General features: G+C 51.9%; 8 protein-coding genes across 8 annotated transcripts; 5 read left to right on the top strand and 3 right to left on the bottom strand.

The window, feature by feature from the left end:
• Positions 1-515: 515 nt before the first annotated feature.
• COCVIDRAFT_39095 (hypothetical protein) lies at positions 516-1,671 on the bottom strand (the record flags this gene model as incomplete). The annotated part of the gene is made up of 3 exons (XM_014699549.1): positions 516-789; positions 871-1,355; positions 1,423-1,671. The coding sequence occupies 3 exons, from the start codon at positions 1,669-1,671 to the stop codon at positions 516-518; spliced, it is 1,008 nt and encodes a 335-aa protein (XP_014555035.1).
• Positions 1,672-2,716: 1,045 nt separating this feature from the next.
• Positions 2,717-4,539, bottom strand: COCVIDRAFT_17306 (hypothetical protein; the record flags this gene model as incomplete). Its single annotated transcript, XM_014699538.1, has 2 exons — positions 2,717-4,334; positions 4,367-4,539. The coding sequence occupies 2 exons, from the start codon at positions 4,537-4,539 to the stop codon at positions 2,717-2,719; spliced, it is 1,791 nt and encodes a 596-aa protein (XP_014555024.1).
• Positions 4,540-6,009: 1,470 nt separating this feature from the next.
• COCVIDRAFT_27946 (hypothetical protein) lies at positions 6,010-6,656 on the top strand (the record flags this gene model as incomplete). The annotated part of the gene is made up of 3 exons (XM_014699550.1): positions 6,010-6,019; positions 6,077-6,116; positions 6,182-6,656. 3 exons carry the CDS (start codon positions 6,010-6,012, stop codon positions 6,654-6,656), a joined length of 525 nt encoding a protein of 174 aa, XP_014555036.1.
• A 572-nt stretch (positions 6,657-7,228) lies between these two features.
• On the top strand, positions 7,229-8,635 carry COCVIDRAFT_27947 (hypothetical protein; the record flags this gene model as incomplete). Its single annotated transcript, XM_014699551.1, has 4 exons — positions 7,229-7,351; positions 7,407-7,563; positions 7,640-8,391; positions 8,465-8,635. 4 exons carry the CDS (start codon positions 7,229-7,231, stop codon positions 8,633-8,635), a joined length of 1,203 nt encoding a protein of 400 aa, XP_014555037.1.
• Positions 8,636-9,196: 561 nt separating this feature from the next.
• On the bottom strand, positions 9,197-11,743 carry COCVIDRAFT_27948 (hypothetical protein; the record flags this gene model as incomplete). The annotated part of the gene is made up of 3 exons (XM_014699552.1): positions 9,197-9,511; positions 9,567-11,040; positions 11,097-11,743. The coding sequence occupies 3 exons, from the start codon at positions 11,741-11,743 to the stop codon at positions 9,197-9,199; spliced, it is 2,436 nt and encodes an 811-aa protein (XP_014555038.1).
• Positions 11,744-15,253: 3,510 nt separating this feature from the next.
• COCVIDRAFT_103423 (hypothetical protein) lies at positions 15,254-15,493 on the top strand (the record flags this gene model as incomplete). The annotated part of the gene is made up of 1 exon (XM_014699553.1): positions 15,254-15,493. A coding segment is annotated over one exon (240 nt), but the record flags the coding sequence as incomplete, so codon positions are not given.
• A 1,452-nt stretch (positions 15,494-16,945) lies between these two features.
• COCVIDRAFT_17310 (hypothetical protein) lies at positions 16,946-17,251 on the top strand (the record flags this gene model as incomplete). Its single annotated transcript, XM_014699539.1, has 1 exon — positions 16,946-17,251. The coding sequence occupies one exon, from the start codon at positions 16,946-16,948 to the stop codon at positions 17,249-17,251; it is 306 nt and encodes a 101-aa protein (XP_014555025.1).
• A 1,308-nt stretch (positions 17,252-18,559) lies between these two features.
• On the top strand, positions 18,560-21,358 carry COCVIDRAFT_103262 (hypothetical protein; the record flags this gene model as incomplete). Its single annotated transcript, XM_014699554.1, has 7 exons — positions 18,560-18,590; positions 18,675-18,801; positions 19,626-19,890; positions 19,964-20,403; positions 20,457-20,817; positions 20,872-20,984; positions 21,106-21,358. The coding sequence occupies 7 exons, from the start codon at positions 18,560-18,562 to the stop codon at positions 21,356-21,358; spliced, it is 1,590 nt and encodes a 529-aa protein (XP_014555040.1).
• Between the last annotated feature and the right edge of the window lie 3,329 nt (positions 21,359-24,687).

A 24,687-nucleotide genomic window follows, 5' to 3' on the forward strand; every position in this document is an offset into this window, starting at 1 on the left:
GGGGGGGGGGGAAATCGAGCGAGTTACGCGATTGTTGGGGAAATTGAGAGGGGAGTGGGGAGATTTGGGTGTTTTGATTCTATATATGGAGGTGCATCTGTTTTCAGGTGTGATGTGAGTATTTTGGTTGTGTTGGTGGGCGAGTTTGGAAGGTTGTTATGAGGGATGTGGAAGACGGGGGAAAAGAGAGGGTTGGTAGAGAGAGGTTGGGTGTTTTTTTTTGAAGTTTATACGGAAACGGATTGCAGTATTTGGTTTTTTGGTGAATTATGAGATGTCGGCTTGACGCTGATCGGCGTTGACTAGTAATACGTTGGTGATGTAAGGGTTACCATATCTGAAGACTTGCTGAATAGGTTTACTCTTACAACTAGAAGATAACACTAAAGAGGCTTGGAACGGAACAAAGCTATTATGAGATTCTTCGATAACTACCAAGTACCCCAACGCTGTGTATTAGCTATCCAAATCCCCAGAAAAATTCCATATACTCCGTAAGAAGTCTCGGAACACGCCTAATCAACCTCCGGAACAGGCAACCCATTCACAATCATCATACCTTCCCGCCCCAGCGATTTCATCGCCTTAACCGCCTCATCATGCCTCAACTGCTTCGTCTCTTCATCCGTTACAAGCACAAAGTCGTATGTAAGCAGTTTGGTTCCCTCGGCTACATCATACTGCTTCGCCTGCTGGGGCGTTACCGTGTCCAAGCCGACAATGAGCGAGTCCTTGACACCAAAGACAGCGTCAGAGGTTTCATATGCGGAACCGCGGACATACAAGGCACTAAGATTGTCAGTTGCACATCTTCCATATGCTGCATAGCCTTCGAAAGGTGATATCAGGGGGATAAAGGGACGAACGTACGTAACCAAATGATCAAAGCCCTCCTTCTCAAACATGAAATGCATATGACTCGGTCTCCAACAATGCCTTCCCAACTTCTCCAGCAACTTGCCTACAGGCCCATCATTCGGAATTGGATACGGCACGGGTACAATTCCTTTGAACCAAAACACACCCTCGTCGTCACTCGTAATCACCGCGCGGCCATCGGCCTTGTCGCCGCGGTCCTCATATTGCACGTCGTACTTGCCGTTGGAATCCGTTTCCCAGACGTCGATTTTGACGCCGGATATTGGGGCCCCGGATGTGGTTTTTACGGTGCAGAGGACAAGCAGAGGTGTGCCAGAGGGGTCGGCCGAGATTTTGGCGCCTGGTGCAGAGGAAGGGGCGTCGTGCGTGTGGAAGGGACCAAGGACCGTGCCTTCGGTTGAGGAAGGGGGTTTCGGGTGATCGATTGAGTCGACGAGGAGGGAAAGACCGACAATGTCGGAGAGGAGAATGAATTCCTTTTGTTTTTTTGTTGTTAGCTTGGGGTTTTTTTCGTAGAAGAGACAATAAAAAGGGAGTTCGCACTTGTCGCACGTCTGTACATATCTGGCCTACTTGTGTCAGGAATTGGATTCCTGCCATCCATTCATCGAAACTGAGGCGTGTCTCGCGTGCAAAGTCGTGCAAATGGGTTACCAGACGCTCCATGACGTATTTGAGCCGTGGATCGCTGCATTGCGAGTTTATGCGGTGCACGTTTTCTGTAATGTTTTCTATCGTGAGGTTCTTGAGGACGGGTACCGTCGATTCGTCTGCGCTCTTGGAAGGCGACATTGTTGGACGCTGGGAAAGATGAATATACGAGGTGGGTTGGCGGTGTTTCGCGCGTAGGCGGCTAGATTGCGCAACGAGGGCGGTTATGGATTTGAAAAGAAAAGAAGAAGTCACAGAAACTGGTTTGACAGGTTAAAATAAAATGTAAAAAATCATGGCCTGATTGATATAAAGATAGTTTGAGTAAAACCGGTGAATTGTCAGCCATGACATGAGACAGCAATATCCGGCCTCGTCCGCCAAAGGCTAAAAGGTGGGGGAATGCTTGCCAGTCCCATATTTACTGGTGCTCCGCTGGTAATTGTTCGAAGCTCATAGGCCCAATGACCACAGATGGAGAGGGACCAGGCGGTCCCGGGAAAACATTCACGAGGTGGGGATGATGTCGGAGGGGCTCTCGGTACCTGAATGCGGGGCACTGGCAGCGCTGGCTTACCAAGAGCTTACCAGCTTTCGGTCGACCGAGAAAGTCGGAGATAAGATCGCCCAACACCAGCAGTATTATTGCATTTGTCCTTCACTTGGGTATAATGTTGCAGTAAAAGTCGCTTGTTTTGGTGGGCTAGCCCGCTTGGCCTGAGTTATCCAGTTTCATTGATGGACTGAGAGACAAGCTGCCGTGGAGCGCCAATGCGTCTTGTGGGGTAGTTCTTTCCTGCATAGTAAGTGGGCTGCAACTTATTATTTTCATGGTAGCGGAGCCTCAATTTCAATCATGAAAGAGAGAAGAAAGAACAAGGTGAATGTCATTTAATTAAACAAGTTACAATGTTTATTCGAAAAAAAAGGTGAATCATATGATATGAAAGAAGTGAAGCCCATACTTCACGAGATATACGCCCCTTACGTCCCCCCCCCCCCTCAACGCAAATGCCAGTGTACCATATGGGAAACGCCCATGGAGATAAAAAAAGAAAAGCAAACTGCACTTAAGCAGTTGACCCCCTTACAAAAAAGAGAATGGGGAACATGACGAGAAAGAGAAAGAAGCGAAATAGACATATCCATGTCCATGTTACACCATAAAACATATGAAAGAAACCCCTTAGCTCGTTACTCTCCTAACCCAAAGCGCACTTCCAGCAGCGTTTGGATCATCCTGCTCCCTCTTCTTCCACGCGCGATGCAACTTGAGTCCGACATCATGTTCCTCACGCCTAATATCATCTAGCTCGACCTCAAACGCCTTCTTCTTATGCTCCACCGCCTTCGCCTTCTTGAAATCCGTCAAGAGCGGGTTCGGAGGCGCGGCATTGTTGAGGTCAGTGAGAAGACGGTAGACATTGTTGCGGCGGATGCGGAGATCTTCTTGTTGGGATTCTAGAAGCGCAATGTGATCAAGGGCGCAGAGAGCAGTAGGTGGGTGCGGTAGCGCTTTAGATGTGTTGGACATGCCGCTTGCGGTGGAGAAGGTGGAGACGTTGGAGGGGGACAGCATTCTTGAGGCGTTGGGGCGGGAGTCTGGGATGCGGTCGGAGTGGGGGACGGGCCGGCGGCGCAGGAGGACTGAGGACGAGGCGGAAAGTGGGGGTGAAGGTGGTGGCGAATGTTGGTCGGACGTTATAGACTGGCTATATGTGCTCCAGGAAAATTGGCTGGCGATAGGTCGCTTGTCTGTCTCTGGTGGGGTTGCTGTCCGGTAAGCAGGGTGGATAGGTAGTTCGGTCTCGATTACAATGGCCGGGGACTGTTTCTGACCGTCGCGGCTTTTGGGCGTGACCGGGCTTGGGTAAGCAAATGCACTAATACCAAGGCCGTGGGCTGTGGGAGATGTTGGAGAAGTGAGACTGCTTCCTGCAGGCGACTTCTTTCCTACTTTTAGGGGCACAACGGGTTTAATGATTCCTTCATGCACCTCGTAGTTGGCGGTTTCGGCTGTGACGGGTCGAGTATCAGCAAGCGTGGGTGCTGAATCGACGGCAACGGTAAGCGTGTTTGATCTGACTTGGTCCGAGCTTGGTGATGTAGTCGCTCGTGGTATTTGCAACGACTTTTCTCCGGGTTGGTTTTTGACTACTGGTGGTGAACGCTTCGAGCCGAAACGGCTAAGACGCTCTCCAAAACTAAGGCTCTTCTTCTCAGGGCCAGCGGCGGACACCGAAACTTGGTAGCCCATGGGCTTGAGACCGGCAGAAGGCACGCCTACCGCATAGGTGTGCGGATCAACTGATGAGGCTTTTCCTGCACTGTTAGGCTCGCCCGAGTACTCGTCCCATTTTACTTTACTGTTTGGCGCAAGCTTGCCTTCCCAGAATTTTTGCTTGGGGCCAGACTGTACATCGCCAGTTCGAATGACGGAAGGTGCTCTGCGCAAGACGGGAATTGCCTTGACATCGCGCGGCTCGTCTTGCAGTTTCCGCTGGCTGTCGTCCATTGAGGAAAAGTCGCGGAGGGATATGTCACGGATAGACTGAGGCGGGTCAAAAGACGGGAGGAACTTTTCAGACTCTGGTGAACTTGGCGGGGATAGATCGTCGTAGTTGGACCGTAATGTGGCGGCAGGATTACCGTAATAGTAGTCTTCGATCGAGGCCCGCGAATAGACCGAAGGAATAGTCGGCACTGCCGACAGTCTTTGGACTGGAGGGAGGGTTGGCGGACCAGACGCTGTAGTGATGGTAGGGTTGGGTGAAGGCTTGGAGCTAGGGCAAGGCTGATTAGCACTGGATTAGGACGGAGCGATAGCTGAACGTACAGTGAATCTAGCGGGGGGAGCACATAGTTTTGTTGCTCGGGATCATGGAGGCCGGCGACATTTGGATTACGGTGGAGTTGATCCTGGTCATAAGTGGTTTCAAGCAGTACGGGGTGACCTATTTGCGCATGCTTTTCTTTCTCGCGGACGTGACCCTGTAATCGTTTCCACATTGTGATGATGCCTGCATGAAACATTTATTAGCCTTATGCAACGCTAGTCCGAGTACGCGTCAGAACACAGGGCAGTCATTTGCGTGCCGTTGTAGTATGATAGGTTTACATGATGTAATGTTATATTTAAACTTTGCAGCAAGCGAGTCAAAGTAGCAATAGGTATGAAAGCGACTTGTGCGGACGTCTTGGCAGGGCTGGATCCGGTGGGCGTTGTTCTAGTGAGTGCGGGAGATAGGCGAACGGCATGGCCTGTCGATCATAAAAAGATGGGGAGAATGGGATGACGACAAACGGGCCTGCAGGGTTGACGCGTCCTGGAAGAGGTGGCCATGGGTACAGAAGCGGCAAATTGGATGGCTGGCTGGCTCAGTGCTTCCGGAATGAGGACCGGAAGTAGACATGATGGTACAAGGCTGGTGGGTGAGGGGGGACATGGGGGGACAAAGGAAAGAGCAAGTGCAGAGATTGCAGTACATACCAATTGAAGATGTGGCAGGTCAGGATTGGATGAGTGGAAGATTGAGCGTGTTGACGTTGAATCTAGGATGAATGGAAAGGAGCAGGTTCAAGTGGGTGGCGGTGCCCTACTATTCTTCGTCGGCGCAATCTTGGTAAATGAAGGAGGGCGATCAGGTCGGTGCCGCAATGTAAAAATAGCGGCTTACTGAGCGCAAGACGATGGCAATGGCAGCAGCAGCAGGAGCGTCGTCTTGAAAGCGCCGAGGGACGCGCCCGAATGCTCTATCTCGTCGACAGACTGAATGGTTCGATGGCAGCGATGCGCTCTCTGACAATCGTCCAGAGGCGGCTTAGGCGGCTTAAGCGGGTGAGGCGGCGGGGACGAATCAGGGCAAGCCAAGAGAGGCCAAATGAATCCACGGCACGCGTTTCAGCGCCGGTGCGAGGCGGTTTCAGCCTCAGCCTCAGGCGCACAGGGCCAGGGCGCGCGTGCTCAGCTAACAAGTAAGTAGATATGTATAGCACAGGCAGATATTACACAACGAGCTGACGGGCCAGCATGGAGACGACGACAGGGCAGAGCGAGAGGAATCCTGATCTTGCACCGCCGGGGGCGACCGAGGGCTTATGAATGCGCCCCAGAGCCTCTACTGTCGCATGTCGACGCTCAGATGTCATCGAGGATGCATCCAAGAGCCCCTCACCCCCCTTTCACGGACAGCTGGCCGCCCGATGTGTGTCTGAAGAGAGAGCAAAGGGGCCAAAAACCAAGTCCAGCATTACGGGCGACAGGCAGCGCTGCTTGCTTTTGCACCGCCAAACAATGGTCGGGGTGAGTTGTCGGGATTCAAGAGAGTATGGTTAGCCGGATATTGCATCATTGCAACCACTAAACTCCCCACCTACCCGCCCGTTGCCGCTAGCCTAGCACGCCCATCACCTACACCATACCACCCAGTCTTCATTTTTTTTCCCCCACCACTTGCTTCCACTGCACTGCTTCCAAACATGGCAGACGGTATGTTCATCCATCAACGCTAGTCTTGACCCGCACGCACACTCACACCACAACCAGCACTCCCCTCGCCCATTCCCCAGCCCGAGGCAACTCACGCGTAAGCAACACATTTCTTCTTCCTCTTCTCCGTCCTCCCTTGCCAGACTGACCCCCTCGTCGCAGCGCCTCGGTCTTCACTCCAGTCAACCTTGTCCTCCTCTCGCTCTTCGGTGTTCTGGTCTACCTCCGTCTCAAGCCCTCGACTCCCCAGACTCTTCCGCGGGCTCCGCCCCCAACCGTTTTCCGCACCTTTACTCCGCCCTCGCTGTTTCCCTATAATGGCCTCAACAACATGCCAGTCTACCTAGCTGTCCGCGGACGTGTTTTTGACGTCACCCCTGGTCGCAACTTCTACGGCCCTGGTGGCCCCTACGCAAACTTTGCTGGCAGGGATGCCTCGAGAGGCCTGGCGTGCGGTAGCTTCGACGAGGATATGCTGACCAAGGACTTGGACGGCCCCCTCGACACTTTGGAGGGCTTGGATGATGAGCAGTTGGACGCACTACGAGGCTGGGAGGAGCGATTCAGTGAAAAGTACTTGGTTGTAGGCAAGCTGGTGCCCGTAGGCCACCCGGAGGCTGAGGAGGCCAAGGCTTAGGCTTAGGCACTTGCCAATGCGATACGACATTCCGTGCTACAACGGGTGGAAAAAAACAAGTAGGACAATTTACCGGGCTTCGAGAAACCCTCAGGCCATGACAGTTCTGACTCGGCCTGATCAAGCCAAGTACATACAGCAAGTCATAGACTGCTATCAAACACAAAATATAGATTTAGAAGAAGTTGCTGTTGCGAAAAGAAATGCTGAATTCATAAATCCCGGCCTGGATATCCTTCATTTCTACAAGAGTCGAGGCTATACCTGCTATCAAGATGTCAACGGGTGCCTATCGTCCACTCTCTAGCGGCAATGTTCCCAATGCGGGGTTCGCCCCGATAGGCAATCGCATCCCACCTCTTTCCATCTTTGCCTAATGACAATGGCGTCTATCGCGTGTACCGACTTCTCCCGGTTCTCGCTCTCTCTCAAACCCTATCTTATCCATAATGACGTGTTGCTGTCATGTCAATTGTACGCCCTGTGTGCTTGACATGCAACATACCAAACATTAACTCATTCAACCCCGCATGATTGCATGAGAACATCTTGGGACATACTGAACCATTACGATGAATCAACTAACTGCTGACCATTTTGTTGGATTGCTACCATGGTTCTTGCTACTGGTGCTCAGCATTGTTCTCTACTTCTGGAATAGCAAACGACCTGGCCAGAGTATTGGAGGCAAACAAGTACATCGCTCACATCCCTCACTGTGCATCATCCGCATAGCTAACTTCAACTCAGAATGTGCAGCCAGTTACGTCTGGCGAAAAGAACCCCTCTGGGAAAGAGCACTCGGAAGAGGCATACTACTCCATCGAGCCCCTCTCAGACTTTGATCTCGAGAAGACAGAACCGCTCCAACTGCGGCCATTCAAACCAAAGTATCACATGACCATGGGTATGTCTTTGTCATAACGCCCCCAGAAAACAGCAGATGTATTATTTGGATACCAGCCTGACATGGCTTTTCCCAGCCCTCGAAAACACGACACTTTCCGACCTCGTCGCCATGGACAAGACCTACCTGGAGCGTCTCGACATTCGCCGCCAAATAATTCAGGACCAACGGTCAGAAGTCATAGCCTGCGAACTGCAAGCCGTCCCCGCAGTCATGGAACTATACACATGGGCCATAGGAACCTACCTGCCCCGTCGATTCCCTTCCATCTACGGCATCGTCCACTCCACCACCAGCGAAGAGACAACATCCACCTACCTAAAAAACCACGCCACAAACACCCTCATCCCCCTTCAAGTCTCCTCCCCAGACCTCGCCCTCCAAATCCTCGGCGAAAACATCGACACCGAATTCCTCTTACTCCAAAAACAAGACAGTCCAAACTTCCAAACCCCAGAACCATACCGCCTAACGGCCTTCGTAAACTGCTTCCCCGCCGGCTTCTCCACCCTCTCCAAACTCGGCCTCTCCTTAGCCGCCATCCACGCCCCCGTCCCACACTACGCCGAGAAGTTGGAAAAGAGCATGGACCGCTACTTCTCCGCCCTTCCAGTGGGGAAAATCGTAAAGCGCGTGAATTGGAGCATTAGTACGACGGGTGACTTGTTTTGTCTCGCGGGCGCCCATATGAGTGAGAGTGAGCTCGAGACGCCGCGCGAACGCGAGCGACAGGAGGAGAGTGTAGATCTGGATAAGACGGTTGTGAGATGTGAGAGGCAGACGTTGCATCGCTTGCCGAGGACGGGGGCTTTGGTGTTTGGATTCAAGGTATGCTTGCTATCTCTTACACCCAAAGAAAAAAAAAGATGAGAAGTCAATAGTGCTGACGATTTTACTACAGACGTACATTTATCCCATCCAACAAATAAGAGACGAGGGAAACGGACACGTACTTGCTGAAGCAATCGATGGCCTAGGTCGCGGTACAGTACCCAAAATCACAGTGTACAAGCGACAAGTGGTCTGGGGCGAAAAGGTAAAGGCATTCTTGAGGGGAGAAATCAACGCTTGAATAGACCGCGCGTGCTTGTATATATGTACCTGACGAACCAAGATATCTCCCAGTCCCAGACTTGGATATATATGTCCCATGTTAATTGTTGATAAACACAATAAGAACACCTCTGCACACATGTTGCCTTTCATGCAAAAGGTCGTGCAGTAAAGGCACAAAAGTTAACCCACCCCCACCCACCCACTCCCATTGCTCATTCCTGCATCTAATTCATACCCAGACCCACTGACTCCACTCCCCATCGCCTTTCCTTATTCTCCAAGTAGTGTACCAAGGTTCGTCGATACACATACATCACCAGCCCGCCCCAAGAACTAGATCAATCAAACCCACACTCCCCCTTCGATACCAGATCCCCGCTGGCTTCCAACGCTAAAGCAAAGCCACGTACGCCCAAAAGAAGGAAAGAAGAAGAAGAAGAAAAAGCAAGTCAGCACACCCCATCCCACTTCCATCTTCCAATCCCAAAGCAAAGCATGCAAAAAAAGACCAACTTGCATACGTATATGTCTAGCTTTAGTGCAAGAAAAGTAGCCCTATTTTCCCCCACACTCACCCTCACCTCCGAATACCCGACGAGTTAACCGGGGTACCACGCTTCATCATGGGCGGCTTGACCACTGCCGATTTGCTCGGGACAGGAGGTTTAGCCGGGGCAGCCGTCTTACTGGCGAAGAATTTGTGCGCCAGCGCTTCCTTGGGCGTGAGACGCTTTTCCACGTTCATGTGCAAGGTTGCGCTTAGCAGGTCAGCTAGATCATTCAGCTCTGCGGCTGTGGGGCCGCCGTTTGAGATGTTGCGGGCGGCGTCGTGGACGCGGGTTTTCATGTCGCGGGGGATCTTCTTTTGTTGTTCAATTTTGCGGATGGAGAACTGTGTGGTTGGTTAGTTGTGGCTTTTCCTAGGGGCTAGGGTGTAGAGTACTTACCTTGTTGAATTGGTCGACTTCGCGGCTGATGAACTTCAGGGGTGGCCCGAGTTCGAAGTTGTCGAGAACGTTGTTGACGAGACCTTTCTTGAGTAGCTTCTCGCTTGGCCATCCCAAGCAGTCCATGAATGACTTGATCATTTGGTTGTTGGATCGCCCGGTGAAGAGAATCTTGCCGGTCCAGAGTTCGTACACTGTGCAGCCTACAGCCCACATATCAACGGGGTATCCTACGTCCATGCCAAGTATAATCTCGGGTGCACGGTAGAATCGACTGACAAGGTACTCTGTGCGTTCAATGACGTCTCGCTTGTCCACGGCGGTACCAAAATCGGCAAGCTTGATCGTCTTCTTGTCAGCAGAGACCAAAACGTTATCAGGTTTCAGATCAAGGTGAATGACTTGACAATTCTGCAAGTGCTGAAGACCAAGGAACATCTGGCGTGCATATATCCGCACCGCGGGGAGTGTCAGACCATGACCGTTGGTCTCCTCTTTCAGCAAATCTCGCAAATTCTTCGACATGTGCTCGAAGACTATGCACAAATGACCCTTATGATCAAACGAACCCAACAACCGAATGATATGGCGTTTGTCCTGAGGATCTGCTTCGTTGACTTTGCGCAAAAAGTCCATTTCCTTTTGACTGGCTCTCCGCATCAAGTCGTTGCGTCGAATCATCTTGATGGCGACAATCCTTGGACTGGCGTCTCCATTATCTGTTCCCACCTCTTCCGCTTGTGCGACATTGGCAAACACACCACGGCCAAGACCCTTGATCACTCGATAACGTCCACCATCTACCAACTCATTACTGATCAGCTTGTAATATCCCTCAGGATCGTCCCAGTTGTCCAGTAACTTTTCATCGAGAACGGTTCCTTTCGCAGCAACATTTGCCTCAGTTTCCACATCTTCGTCTTCGTCCTCATCATCATCAGACGCAAACATGTCGAATTCCTTCTTTTGTTTCTTGACAGGCGCCACCTTCTCAGCCGGCAAAGTCGAAAGATTCTTCGGGTCGGTCTCACGATATGCATCCGAAGAGACTTCGGCATTTTGGTTCTTCTGCGCTGCTCGATTCCGGTCGTCCAACATGTCCTGCATAGGGTCATAATCTGCTGCCGATGGACTCGCTGCCGCCGGGCTGTTTCCCTCGCTGAATTCTCCCTGCTTGTCAATCACCATAACGTCAGGTGATGCTGGTGCAGATTCAAAGTCGCCATTCCGGGGTGATGCAAAAGGAGATATGGGACTATCTGCAAATGCTGCTGGCGAAGCGTTGTTAGGCGTATTCGCTTCTGAAGCATTAGTGAGAATGGCTTGTTGCAAGAGGTTCTCTTTGCTCTTTTGTTGCTCAGTAGCAGCACGTATGGCAGCCCAACGACGGCGCTTCTCCTCGCGCGATTCCTGGGTAGGTACTTTGTCTTGGACAGGGGCTGGGGTGAAATCAGTGGTATCATCATCCATTTTCCTATTAACAATTGTCAGCATCCGTTAAAATACCGATTCAGTAAAGAACGTCCTTACATTTCAACATCTTCAGATACGCTAGCCTGTGCAACCGATATCTTCGCGCTCTCGGACGGTTTCTGCTGCTCCTGTTCATTTGGCCTGCGAGTCTTGGTTTGCTCCTGGTCTTTGTCTCGTGGGCTCTGACGATGGTTCTCTATGGGGAGTGCTTCGCGGAAGTTGGGGACTGGGTTAGGGTTCTCAACCTCGGCATATGAGATTGGCTTCGCATGCGATCTATCTATGACGTCTTTGCGCTCTCTTGCAAACGCTACTGGAGGCTGGCCTGTAGCCCGTCGAGGCTCACCGTGTCTGCTACGATCAGCATGGTAACGCTTGTCGGGACGACCGCGTGGCGGAGAAGCCTTGCGCTTGTAGCCCCGGGTATCACTGCCACTCTGTTCGGCTCGGCTCCGTCGATATGGCGATGGCGAGCGGTCGGCTGCACGGTTCTTCCGAAATGGCGAAGGCGATCGTGACGGGGTTCGCTTACGGCGATATGGCGAAGGAGAACGACTCCGGGCGCGGTATTTCTCATGAGCACCATCTAGTCCAAAGGACCTGTTTGAGCCGTTAATCGCAGATTCGTTGCGCGAGTTGACTGTGTTTGCCTTGTGTCGGGTGTCGGGGAGCTCGCCCTCTGAAGCGGAACTCGAGTGAGACATTCTGAAGATTTTCGCGCTGCTATGATGGCTTCAGAATGGAGATTCTGGGCGTCAGCTGGATTCTTGTTGACGAGAGGACTGAGTGTCTCTATCACTGACTGTGTAGCAGAGAAGTAGAGACAGGTGCGATTGCGCCAGAAAAGCGAGGACAGACGCGCTGGTGAATGAGGAACTCGTTAGGGTCTTGTCGCGACTGGATGCGCGATCAGCGGGGAAAGTGCCCTTCAAGTTGGAGCTTGAGATATTACCTAAGCAAGCCACGTGAAACTGATGGCTGATGAGCTGATGAACCGGTAAGCCGGATTTCTGACCAATCGCAGAGGCAAAGTCACATGACCTGGGCTGTACCACCTCAATCTGGGACATCATTCATCTTGGATATTGTGCCTCGAAACAGATTAAGCGTATTTGCCAGAGATGTAACAACATCTGTTCCCAATGTCGGTAAAATCCTAAAAGAATGTAAATTAATTCTGCAGGACTGGAGATAAGTTGCCGTGTTTCAAGAGGTGAGATGTCAGCAATAACACGCCCTTTTTAGCAACACCAATATCCAAACGTTCTAAATACGCAATGCGGGAACTATAAGGTTCAACCCTAGGAAATTAGTTCCTTGAAGGGGCGCCTGCGACCATTCGGCCTACTCTTGCCGTCGATTATCCATTGCGAATATGCTCTGACCCCTTTCGTGGCCCATTGATCCTCAATGATGCCTTTCACAAACTCCTACCTACGGTAAATTCGAGTTAAGGGGTTGAGCCTGATTGTTGAAGTTCAAGTCACTTAGAACATCTGATAAATTGATCGGCTGACACTCTTGCAACAAGAGCTGGCAGTGCTATATCTGTTGCTGTAGAACTTTGTGATCCAAATGGAACTCGGAACTGGCGAAAAGCCGAACGGACCCTTGACTAGATAGAACATGTCGAACATGGGGCCTTCACACTCCTGAGCTTATTGTGTTTAGTACCCAGAAGTGGTGAGTCCCACGTGCTCATTCCCCATTGTGTGTTGTATGTGGGGTTTAGATAGGAGTTCCACGGCGGAGATTGCGTGATCCACAGGTTCATGGAAAGCCTTGCTCTGGTGGAGGACACATGACACTGTTTTTCTTATGCGGCGGGGTGATCAGGAGAGAGAGTTGCCGTGTTTCTTTGGGAATAGTGAAGGAAATGTCGGGAGCCAAGGATATTTCTGGTGTGATGTGGAGATGTCTGCTAGAAAGGGTCGATGGATCCGTGATGCACATTATGCTGACAGCAGAGCCCCACACGTAGCATGTCAAAAAGGGAAACTCGATGCTGAGCTGATGTGATGAAGTCTTGGTAACGTATAGATTGGCATTCTTTGTTGAGGCATTAATCCACCGATTTATACGGTTTACAATAAATATCTTGAAGCAAATTCATAATGCGAGGTCGGCACAGCTGTTTTATCAATATAACAAGCCGGAGTAACAATTGTTACTTTCTTGGCGAACGTGATTGCCGTGCCATCGGTATACGCTACCACCAATCGCTTTACGCTTAGGAGAGCTGAGCAGATCTCGATTATCGCGGGATCAGTGATTAAGATATACGTAGTAATTAAACACATTACTTAGAGTTTGCCACTTGGATATGCTGACGATTGCAACGGAAAATGCTGCTGCACGCGATCACGACATATGCGAGTAAGAAATCATCCCAAAGGTGGTGGCCCATGAATCAGTAACCGCAACACTTACTGCGCTTCTCTGCAGCAGATCAGCACTTCATCGTCTACCCATGCGTTTCACGTTCAAGATCTCCATGCTGCAGTGAGGCGCAGCACTCGTGTACCCTACATGGTCCCACTGCTTGTAGCCCTTCCAAAAAAAAAGGGCAAACGCCGGAAATATTTTAGTAGCACGAGTGACGTACCTGGTTTATAGTTTGCTACTACAGCTTGTTAGTCGGTCTGCACAGCCACCTTGGTCCATATAACCAGGGTGGCAACTAGAGATCAGCAGTAAGTGTGCAGCGGGAGTCTATTGTAGGGGATCGTCGGGGGAAGCGGGTAGGATAGGGTGCCAAGTTAGAGATTGCGGTTAAAGCGCGTGATGAGCGGTTTCACGACCACCTCAATGGGAAAAACGAATGAATGGAGAAAAAAAAGATTAAGACAGGGTCTAGAAAGAAGGATCATCATAGGATTAGTTGTAAGAGTAGTGCATAGAAGTGATAGTCGTAGTCCAGGCTGGACACTGGCCGTTACCCCGCCCTTACAAATCTCTTAGGAATTCTTATCAATCGTGTTAGTTTAACGAAACACAATAGGCGGTGAAGTTATATCAAGTACAATCCATGTGCAATGCTTAGGGAGCTGCAAGGACTCGAGAAGTGATGGTGCGTGCATGTGCACGTGACTCTTAGTTGCCGAGGCCTAAGGAAATGCTTGGAGAATTGACATGGGTTAGCCGGGTGGTACTTGTATCTAAACATGGTGTACATAGCATGTAGGTAAGCACCTTCATGACTCCGGACCACAGTCTAGTATTAGTACATATGTGACGAACCCCCTAATTCTTTGTCGACTACTACTAGTTGTCTGTCGGTTAGAGATGTTCCATGCGCGCGGTCCGTTAATGAACCAATGGACCCAACTCCCAAAGCGTGTGCGTGTGCTAAATTTGAGTCTGTGAAGTCGGTGACATGATTGCGAGGCTAGTTGGGGTATTATGTGGAGATCTCAATGGAACCATCGCCACCAGACAGCTGGGTCGCGAAAAAACCGGAGTGTAACATGCCGTAGAGGGATATGACCGACAGTAGTTGAATGTGCCCACTAAATAGACTCTCCGTCGGACGGCAAGAAAAGTCACTGTGTCTTCGAGGCAAGCCGGAGTAATGGAAGTTGAGGATACAGATACTGGTCCGGTGAACATAGATGGGTGTAAGTACTTAGTGTTGTTGTCGAAACCCGCGTCCCCCTAGCAGAAAAGGACGCCTCCGCGGTCCCGTACCCGATGGTGGTTGCCAAAACTGGATAGCCGGCGCCTCCCCCCGTATCCGGCGATCATCCGCAATTGAGATTCGCGAGCCAATCCATGCTACACACTCATGACCAGCGACGTTGGATCAACCCGAACCCGAACAGCGCGCAACACTCAGCAGCGCTCACGCACACGGAGGGGAGTCGTCCAAGAGGCATTTTTGACAGTTTGTAAGACCGGACGAAGACTTTTACCGGGCGTCCGGAGGAAGCGGATTCCAATAATGCACACTCAATGTCGATACTCGGAGCATTGGCAGAAACAAGCCATGCCGAAGCATTGTGTTCGGGCGCGCACACCCACACATGGCTGTATCAAAACCTTAGATAATGGAGACCCGCGCAGCGCCAATAAGGCGACAAATAGGATGAGGTACAATGCATGCTATTGCAGTAGCCCTTTATTTGACGCGAAGTGCCAGGATGTCAGAGAAGCAAGTAAAACACGTGGTTCTTGAGCGACCATTGGCAAGTTTGCATGGTGAGGTGCGCTAGAAGAAAGGCATTGCCGTGGCGTGTGTGGGTGGTAGTTTGTGCGGCGAAGGGGCTAGGAGGCGCTGGGCGAATGGCGGTGGGCAAATCCGATGGCAAGTCCCATATAGTACAAACATAGTAAGTTACATATGGATAATACGTATGCACAAGACACTTCTGGAATGCTTGTCGTGGGTGGTGAGGCGGCGAGGGCCGAAAACTATCGGACAAGCAGATGCTTACTGCGTCCTACTACGTATTTAGTTTTTTGACGTGACCCTGACGCTAAAGGCGGCGTGTCCAAGCCGGCCAATTGTTGATAGGCGGAGGCGAAGCCCGTAGACTGTGAGACGCTGAGTCGTGGTGGTGGAAACGGCAGAGGGCGACGGAGACCCTGGTAGACCACGTGCCGAACTGTCGGGTTGCGGTGGCTAACCGGCGGCAAGGTCTGCAAGATGAGCAAGATGGCGTACGGTCTCGACCTCGATCCATCTGCCATGTCAAAAGGACTAGGTTTTGGAAGTGGTGAGCCCGTTATGGCGTACGTCATTGACCGGCCAAAGACGGCCATACGACGCGACGAGATTTCATATTGTTGCGCCTGGCTTGGAATGTGCTGATCGCTTGGTTCACGAGGCCATGCCAAGTCACTTCCTGGCAGGCGGAGAGTCCTTGTTGTGCATGCATAGTACTGTCTAAATGTGTGTTGTATGGACTACATAGATGGAATTTTCTGTATGGTGAGGTGTAATGCATGTGTGCCGGTTAGGGGACTTTGTTAGGCAGCGAGGGAGCGGCGATGCACGAGAGGGTGGGCTGCAGATCAGAGCGGGAGGGCGAATCTAGGCGGGCTGATGCATGCAAATTACATACTTAGACGGTGGCAGAGCATTGTTTCTGCCTCTGTTTGGCTGGGCTGCAATCGCTGGGCAGGAGAGGGAGAGGGAGAGCAGGGCATGACGTTCTCCCAGTGGCTGCCGGCAAAGGGGAACGTGAGCGGACAAGGTCCAAGTTGAGGGCGCCCTGCATATGGGGGCCAGACTAGAGAGGCATGAAGGGTGCTGAGGGTTATTGACGGCATGCGGATATGTAAGTATAGACAATGGGGTAGGTGGTATACGAGCAGCTCCAATTCGTGCACTCGTCGACTGAATTGGAGTAGTGGAGTGTGGGGGACGGCGCGGGCCCCCAGCGCCCTGGTGGTTTAGAGGATGCAGTCTGCCCGAGCATCTACGCAGGCCAACCGGGCCACCCTCCGCCACACCAGGACATGTCGTCTGCCTGGTGCTTGGCCAAGGATAGACTTGTGGGGGGAAGCTTGAGTTTGCGTTTGTCGGGGGGTGGATATGGATGGATGGGGGATGATTACTCTACAACACCTAGTAAGTACACCTAGACAAGCAGATGGAGTTCCGTCGCGTGCATGCTTGTTCCCCGACGCAGCTCGTCGGCGCATGCGCACGGGCGGTCAAATGATCGGGGACTCAGGCTTGGGTTCACGTCTAAGGGCGGGAAGGCCATCAGACGTGGCTAGAGCCATGTGCCTAAGAGACGCTCTGTCGTCGACGACTGGCACCCATCTACACCTAGCACTCTCTCCTATGTGCGCCATGTATCGGCAACCAATAGCAAGCACTGCATTCACTATCTTGTAGGGGTTAATATGCCTTGTTGGGTAAAGCGTGCGTCGTCAACGTCGAAGCACGCTGCTGCTCCATGGGCCTCAGCAGACACAAGGGCGACGGCGACAGCTCTCCGCATGTGCCTGTCGTCGTCGACGAGGAGGGCAGACGGCGAGCATGCTGTAATTCACCGAAGCAGTACGGAGTAGTTAGCAGCCCAGCCTTGGCAGACATACCGTTTTTCTTGACTCCTGGCGCCAACGGGCACGTCGTCTTCAAGGCCCAGGATGCCAAGGGAGGTGTGCGGAGGTTTTTCACCCAATCTCTAGCCAAGCTACCAAGGCGCTTTCATCCGGCTTCTGGGGGCAGCGTCATGCCCATGGCTATGCCCATGGTGTAGCTCCGTGGTGGCGCTCCATGCCCTAATGCACGGGCGGGAGACCATGTTCCTGCACCCATCCAGCTAGTAGGTGCCTCGCCGTCGAAGCAGAAGCCTTTGGTCTGCCATGGCCGTGCAACGTCGGTCTGCTTCCTATGCCACCCGAGCGTAGCCATGACCCGTCGCCAATTCACCCTCGACAAACTCAAAATATACGTCATGCACTACTGGAGCCTTGGTCCTCCCAGAGCATACCGCACCCCTCCCAGGCCACATCCTGGGAACGCGCTTCAACGAGGCGGCGCAGCCAACAACTTCTGCGAGCCATCGGGCCGATTGCAGATTGCAGTCTTCTGGCACCCATCAAATCAAGGTAGTGGTAGCGCTAGGTGTCGTGGGGCCAAGTCCAAATAGGACGAAGAGACGAGGAAAAACAAAATACCGTCAAAGTGCCATTGAGCACACCGTGTCCAAACACAGGCACACATATGTACCTAAGTACATAACAGATACGAGAGTGTATGTATAGTCTGGTCGCGGTCTCGGATGTGCTGGGAAAAAAAAGACGCATTCAGATGATCTACCGCACGTCACTGCGCCAATGTCAAGGCAAGGCGGCGATCGACGAGCTGGGCTGGAAAGGCGTGACCTAATCGTACCTACCTATGTAGTATATCTGGATGTATCTATCAGTACTGTAACAAAGGAGGGGGGGAGGCGTAGGGAACGAGAGGAGAGAGAAATAAAAAAAAGGGTCCGGCCTATTTCTCAAGTCAATGGGCTTCATGATGCACATGGCGAGTCGCGGACCAGCCGCGCACACATGGCAAATCCAACGCCATCAGAAGCGGTTCCAAGGGGGGCCCATGGGCCATGATGTCGCAAGACATTCGCGTTCGCTTCGCAAGCTTGTGGCAGTATCTGTTTAGGAGCGGCGGTTCTAGCCTAGTCGCAGAGCGCAGCCGGCTAACCCGATTTTCCCCACGGTGGTAGGGTGTGTGTGGTGCGCTAGACGGCTAGGTCGAGCTGCATCGGCAGGCTGTTGTGTCTAGGTGGGCGCCTTTGAAACTTCGTTCCAGCTCTGCGTGCTTGTCTGTCAGCAGTTCCCCATAGGAGGTTGCCGGCCACTAATGAACCTCTCAGGCCCAGTGCCCCAGCGCAAGATATACAGAGTTAATGCCCAAAGTGCATGACCCGTCTTTCTCTGCACTGCACATGAAGTCCCTACTGGCAAATCCTTCTTGTCCACCAACCAGCCAGCCAACCACCACCCCAACTCCGACATAGCTCCTTCTGTTCAAGCTGCAGCACCGAGACATGCTCGCATTCATGCCTGCACAACCCTCGACATCTTCTTCGGGTACGTCGGCTCTCAGCCAGCCAGCCTGCCTATCTGCAGCCCGCCAACAGGCCACTGAAGCTCCACCGCTGACATGCTGCACAGGAATAAATTACTGGTATGGCAGCGGAAGTCTGCCAGACACCCTCCAAGGTCTTCCCCAAACAGCATCCAACCCACGCTTGATGCGCCGTGCCTCGGACGCTGTTGCACAAGCAGCGGGAATCCAAATGTGAGTGCACATATCACCAGTCTTTTTTGTCCAACAGTCCCGGAGGACCCCTCTCCCTCAGCCGGTGTGTGTGTGTGCGTGTGTATATGGATATGTGTATGTTGGTACACATCCATCGGTGCGAGTGTGCATATGTGTGTATGGATATACATACGTACGTACGCGGTAGGCACGGTGCAGCTCATCGGTCTCTGCTCCGGTCTGGTCTGGCAACCAAAACCCTCTGTCTCGTCGACTGCCCGTACTCTCCGCCTCGTGGGTCGCCATTGTCGCCGACACATTCGCCTTCAGACCCGACCCAGGATCCAAACCGCCATTGTCTACCAGTACGGAGCAGACAGCTCCGAAGTCCCGTCACGATCCGGAGATGCCAAGGGCGACATGAAAATCGCGAAGCTCTGTTCCAACGATCATCCTCTTCTGTTTCGGCAAGGATCGGCGGCACCATCTTACATCCTCGTGTCGTCTGCTTGTCCTCGGCAACTGGACTGCTCACTGAGACGGAGAGAAAAAATCACACCATTCAAAGGCTTACAATTACCGCAAAGGTAATTTGATAGACCTGTCTGCTGGCTGCGCCGTGACCATGACACGTCCATGCCCACTTGTCTCGGGATTTTCATCGGCATTCGTTTCGGAAGACGAGACCTGGGCACCGTGTGCGCGGGGTCCAACGCACCATCGATAGTGCGCATATCAGCGCAAACCTAGCCGACAACAGGCGCAGGCACAGGCGGGATGCGCTCGCCTACCAAAGGAGCACAGAGGCATCTCATGTCACCACTTTTTGTTCGAGGACCGTGAATTTGCTAACAGCTCATTAGCCAGGACTCGTCTGAATGGGACGAAGGCCAAGTTCCACTCCATCTCGACAACAGCCAACAGACCAATCTTGTGATTCGACCCCCGGCAGCGTCCGCCGCTGCGAACCACAAAGCCCCGCTGGCACCCAAGCAAGGCCTTGGGGGCGCCCTGGCAAACGCTCGAGGCCAGCACCATTCGCCCATTGCCGGCACCTATGCACTGCGGACTCCCCGTGGTAAAATCACGTCCATAGCGTGCGAGAGCTGCAGGAAGCGAAAGTCAAAGGTTCGTCCCAGATTGTACCCCCAATTGACCTGCTAGCGGGCCAGCTAACACGTCTTTTTTTGTTAAAAAAAAGTGTGATGGTGTCCGACCAAAATGCAACACCTGTCAGTCAAAGAACCTCACGTGCGTGTACGATGTCGCAGAAGACGGTAAGACAACGACGCAGCTGCGCGCCCACGTACGGCGACTGGCCAAGGAGCTAGAGGACATGAAGTCAATTATTTCCCTGCTTGCTATGACACCAGATCGTGCGTTGGCAGCAAGCTGGGCAGCAGAGATTGAGAAGAATGGATTCGCCCATCATTCCGCCGACGATGTCAGAAAGGCACTTTCAGGACCCATGGCGGGGGATCCACATGAGCCGCTTCTGGGATCAAACCACGAGTCCTTGGCAGGTCCGACACCAGCTCTTCCAGAAGGCGACTCGTTCGGAACGCCTGGTAGCGAGGCCTTTGCTACCGCTCCCCACCACATGGGTGCCTCGCCGTATGGCGAGTCCTCTCGGGAAGACAGGTAATTGCTTACCCGCGCTACAAGTGAACCAAACGCTGACCCAAACCCCCAAGCCGAGCACAAAGTCATTCGTCATTGGTCTTTTCGCATGACGCAACCCCGGTTGATGGCACGGTAGCGATGAACCCACCGCCGATGACACTCGAAGACTCAACAAACGCACTGAGCAAGTTCAGTTTCGACTGCGCATTTTACCGGAGGACGAAGCGGGATCTCCTTGCCAACGGGTGGAGTGAGGTGCAAATATTTGGCCGATGTGAAATTGACGTGGATACTCTGTTGCTTGGCTTCATGGACCTGCAAGATGCACAGCCAGTTTCGACATGGTGTGCAAGGGCTTGCAACAGAATACTGCCAACAGCGTCTCTTCCAGTCCGGCTTGCGGCCACTTGGCTCCTTACAAAGTTGATGCGGGTAAGTGCTGAAATGGCCTTTTTCGCAAGGGACCGTGTCTGATCCAATCTCCAGTATCTCATCTGGCCGAGTGCCGAGAATATGAACGGGAACCCGGACTGGATGATGCCGACAATGGGAAAGCAGGAAAATTCGCCGTACGACATGCTGATCGACCTTGTTCCATGGTATGTTGTACCCCAGCTCTTTCTCCCATCCACGATATTTGGCCTGCTCTTTCTCCCACCATAAAATCGACTTTGCTTTTTTCCATCCTTGGTATCTGTCCATGCTAACGTTTTCGTCCAGGCCTCAGGTACGACAGTTGCTATACCAACACCCCCAGGAATTCTCAGTTAGCCACTTCATTAGCCAAATTGGCATCAAATGGCCACATGCCGACGACGCATGCCACTACTGGGACATTGAGGCTGGATACTCACGAATGACTCCCCTTTTCGAAAGCACCATTACCGAGTTGGCCAACTGGACCATTGACCCCAAGATTCTCAAAATCATGCCGCAGCTCGAAGGCAACATTCCCACTCGGCCGTACTCATAAAGCTGCGTAGCGTTTTCCCAAGACTCGGTCGTAGTGGCGTGTTTTATTTTAGCGGAACGTTTTTTTGCTCAAACGAGTGCATCATTTGCATAACTGGATTTCGCATGTCTGGAGGAATTTCCGGGTTGTCTTTTCCCATGCTCCTCCTCCTCCTCCCACTTTGCCCTGGTTCCGGAGGGTGGGTGCGTGTATAATATCTGAGTAGTAGTAGTAGTGAAAGCGGTTAGAAAGCTTTCAGGTGAACTCGGGCTGGTGTTTGTTTCCCGCCAACAGCAAAGTCGCATTGGGTTGTTTTGAGGAACCATTATGTCGCATAGTAACCAAGGTGTTAGGGAGAAAGCCGGATGCTTTTCTTGTTGTTGTAACCCTTCTTTTAACTTGCTTGTGCCATTGTCTTATGGAGTTTTTTTTTGGGGGGGGGAGGGCGGTTAGACGGAGAGAGTGTGAGAAGGGTTTTTGGTGGGAGTGGAGGACCAAAAAAAATCCCTTTTGAAACCTAAAAAATGAAAAAATCTCGCAAATTAAAGGGATCCCCCCCTTCTCTTGGATGCTTTGTAGTAATGAGAGCAAAACCGTTGGCGTTGCTTGGTTTTGTAATGCCGAATGGGTTTGCTGTGATCGGTGAGCGCGCGCGCATTTTTCGGATCGGGAATACCATTTAAAAAACGCCATGGTCATGCACCCATCGTGCAATCCCCCCTGTTTAGTACGACCATTTTCGATGGCCCCCCATTTGCAAACACAAAAAATCCATGTAGAAAATGGACCTTTGCTAAACAAAGAGGGAAACAAAATGGTTCAAAAAATCCGAACCAGCCCGATTTCCTTCACCCCGTTCCTATTATGTACTTACAAACCGCTCCTCGGGAGCGGGAAAGAAGCACAACCGGGACGAGGGGACGTGTGCAAACCGGCCAACCACCCACGGCGGGTGCGGGCAAGCGCCGCACCACAGCAGCGCTGTCAATTCCACGGATATCTTACTTGACCTACTTTCCACATTACTCATCTTTGGTTTTCTAGCGTTGCGCGTGCGCGCGCAATTTGCACAACTTTTTTCTTTACTCCACTCTCTTTCTTTAAAACTTGGTGGCGTCCTTTTTTCTCCAAGTCCAACTTTCATGGCAAGTGCCGTGGTATCCACTCTTTTACTTGGCGCGCACGCGCGCTGCGTTGTGTGAGTGGGGATGGGAGTGGGGAGGGTTGGTATGTTGCCAAGGTGGGTGTGTCGGATGGAGTGTCCCGGCATGTGTGCTGTGTGTGCTGCGTGCTGCGTGTGTACGGTGCGGTGCGGCGATCGGGGGTGTGTGACGCAAGAGGTGCGTTTGAGTGGATGTGGGTTGTTTTGATGGGTATCGTCATTGCGGGTTTGTATGTGTTTTGTTGTTACTGTTGTTGATGTTTTGGTCCTGTTGTTTTTGCTGGGCAGGAGGGATATGATGAGCATTATATGTAATAATGGTCCTTTGCTTTTTCTAGGCGGTTGGCTTACACTACTCAGCACGCGGCGCTACGAATAGAACATACATGGATAAGTAGGTTTGTAATCGCTTTTTTGGCTCTGCCTTTTTGCTCTTGCTTTCCTCTGCTCCATTTTTTTCTGGGGCGTGGCGGGACGGAGGATACGTTGTGGCTTGAGCAGCTTTTTAAGTGGGTACCCCTTGCGCGTGGACATATCTGTGGCTTGCGGTGCTGGCTTGGCTGTTGTTCTAGACGTATGTGAAGGACTGAGGGACACAGCAGGAGTATGTGTGTGATGGGCTTTGTATCAGGCGAGGTTCCTGTTGCTCTTGTAGCTTTTCATCCAGGGTCTAGGCTAGCTTCATCGACTGGCCAAGTCTGGATTCATCTTTTTCCTATTTTCCCACTTTTCCGCCTTTTGGGGTGATCCTTTCGCAATTCCTGATTCGGCAATTTTGGTATCTCGACTCTATTTGCCGTAAGGGAGATGAGTGGGGACAGCCACGGCGACGTCCCCACTACCTATGTTGCGCTGTACGTGATGCATTCGGCCCACTTCTCTTGCTATTGTAATTCCCTATCAGGCAACTATTTCGTTTATGCAGCCATCCCATGTTATGGGGTCGCTCATCGTCGAATGCTTGCAGTGACGTGCAGACTGGGTCGTGTTCGGGAATAAGACCTGCCTTTGTATCCCTGCCCTGGTTCTTGGTTATGAACAGTTGACACTGGTCCGCGGAGAGGTATGAGGTATTTGAGGCTGAGATTGAACGGCGCGCGAGTCTCGGACTAAATAAAGCGCCCTCAGTTATGCCGTAGCACTTGTTTAGAGGTGCGATATTTACCATACCATTGCCCTATCCGGATCTAGGGTAGCTTCGGGGGTATTTTTTGGCCCGCATAGTTTCCGACGCGGCATTGCCAGTGGAGTGTTTTTACCTAGTCCTCCGAGCTGAAGTCTTGGTATGCGGTCGGTCGCACAAAGGTGGAGAGATAATATATTTTGGCGGGAAGGTAAGGCGAAGGGTTTCTTAGTCGGACACAGGCAGAATAGCTATATTTTTCCAGCTTGGAGGAGGAAGGAACGACATTCTCGCTGCGCTGTGATTGGGAAGGTGGCACGAACCAGCTTCATAAATGAACGCTTTTCTTGGGTCAAGCTGGCAGCATGGCCGCGTTACATGCGTCTGCTTTGAACAGACCTACCTTGACTGCTTCCGTTCCAGCCACTTAATACAACTCCTAGGGAAAAGGACCACATGAGCAAACCACCAATTATCAAGCGACGTTTCGAATACCGAGTCAGCCAAAGGGTCGAGGTCAAACTCCGACTTGCTCTCTTATCTACATGTCACTCTGCATGAAAGGCGTGTGTCGTCCTTGCGATGCAACTCGTCACCGCATCTGGATCGAATAAGATATGTCGGATGTAATGGCCGATTGGTTTAGTCAGACCTCAGGCTGCCTAGGCAGGCTGGATCATGCTTATGCTTATGCGCGAGGCTGAAATAGCTAGAAATCCTCCTGTGACTCGCATACATGTCCCACAGCCATGGATTGTGCGTCGTGCTTTAGCTCTGCTCCACTGTGGGGAGCCTGAGACGAGCTGGAATGTCGTGCAGCGGAGTGCGGATCCCCGTCCTACATGGGGGTTGTGCGTGTGCGTGTTTCGTCACGTACATACGTAGACCAAGCCCCTCGCAGATCCATCATCACCATTGGTCATTCCACCACTGGATTTAGCCTCACTTGTACATGGACGAACTGTCACGATCGTCTGACATGTTGTTGGCTTCGTATTCATGGATACGTGGCTTGATATTGCATCCTAATGGCGTTTTGTTTATCTAAAAGTCCACCCTAGGGAC

Source organism: Bipolaris victoriae (assembly GCF_000527765.1).
Source record: "Bipolaris victoriae FI3 unplaced genomic scaffold scaffold_60, whole genome shotgun sequence".
Lineage (NCBI taxonomy): Eukaryota > Fungi > Ascomycota > Dothideomycetes > Pleosporales > Pleosporaceae > Bipolaris > Bipolaris victoriae.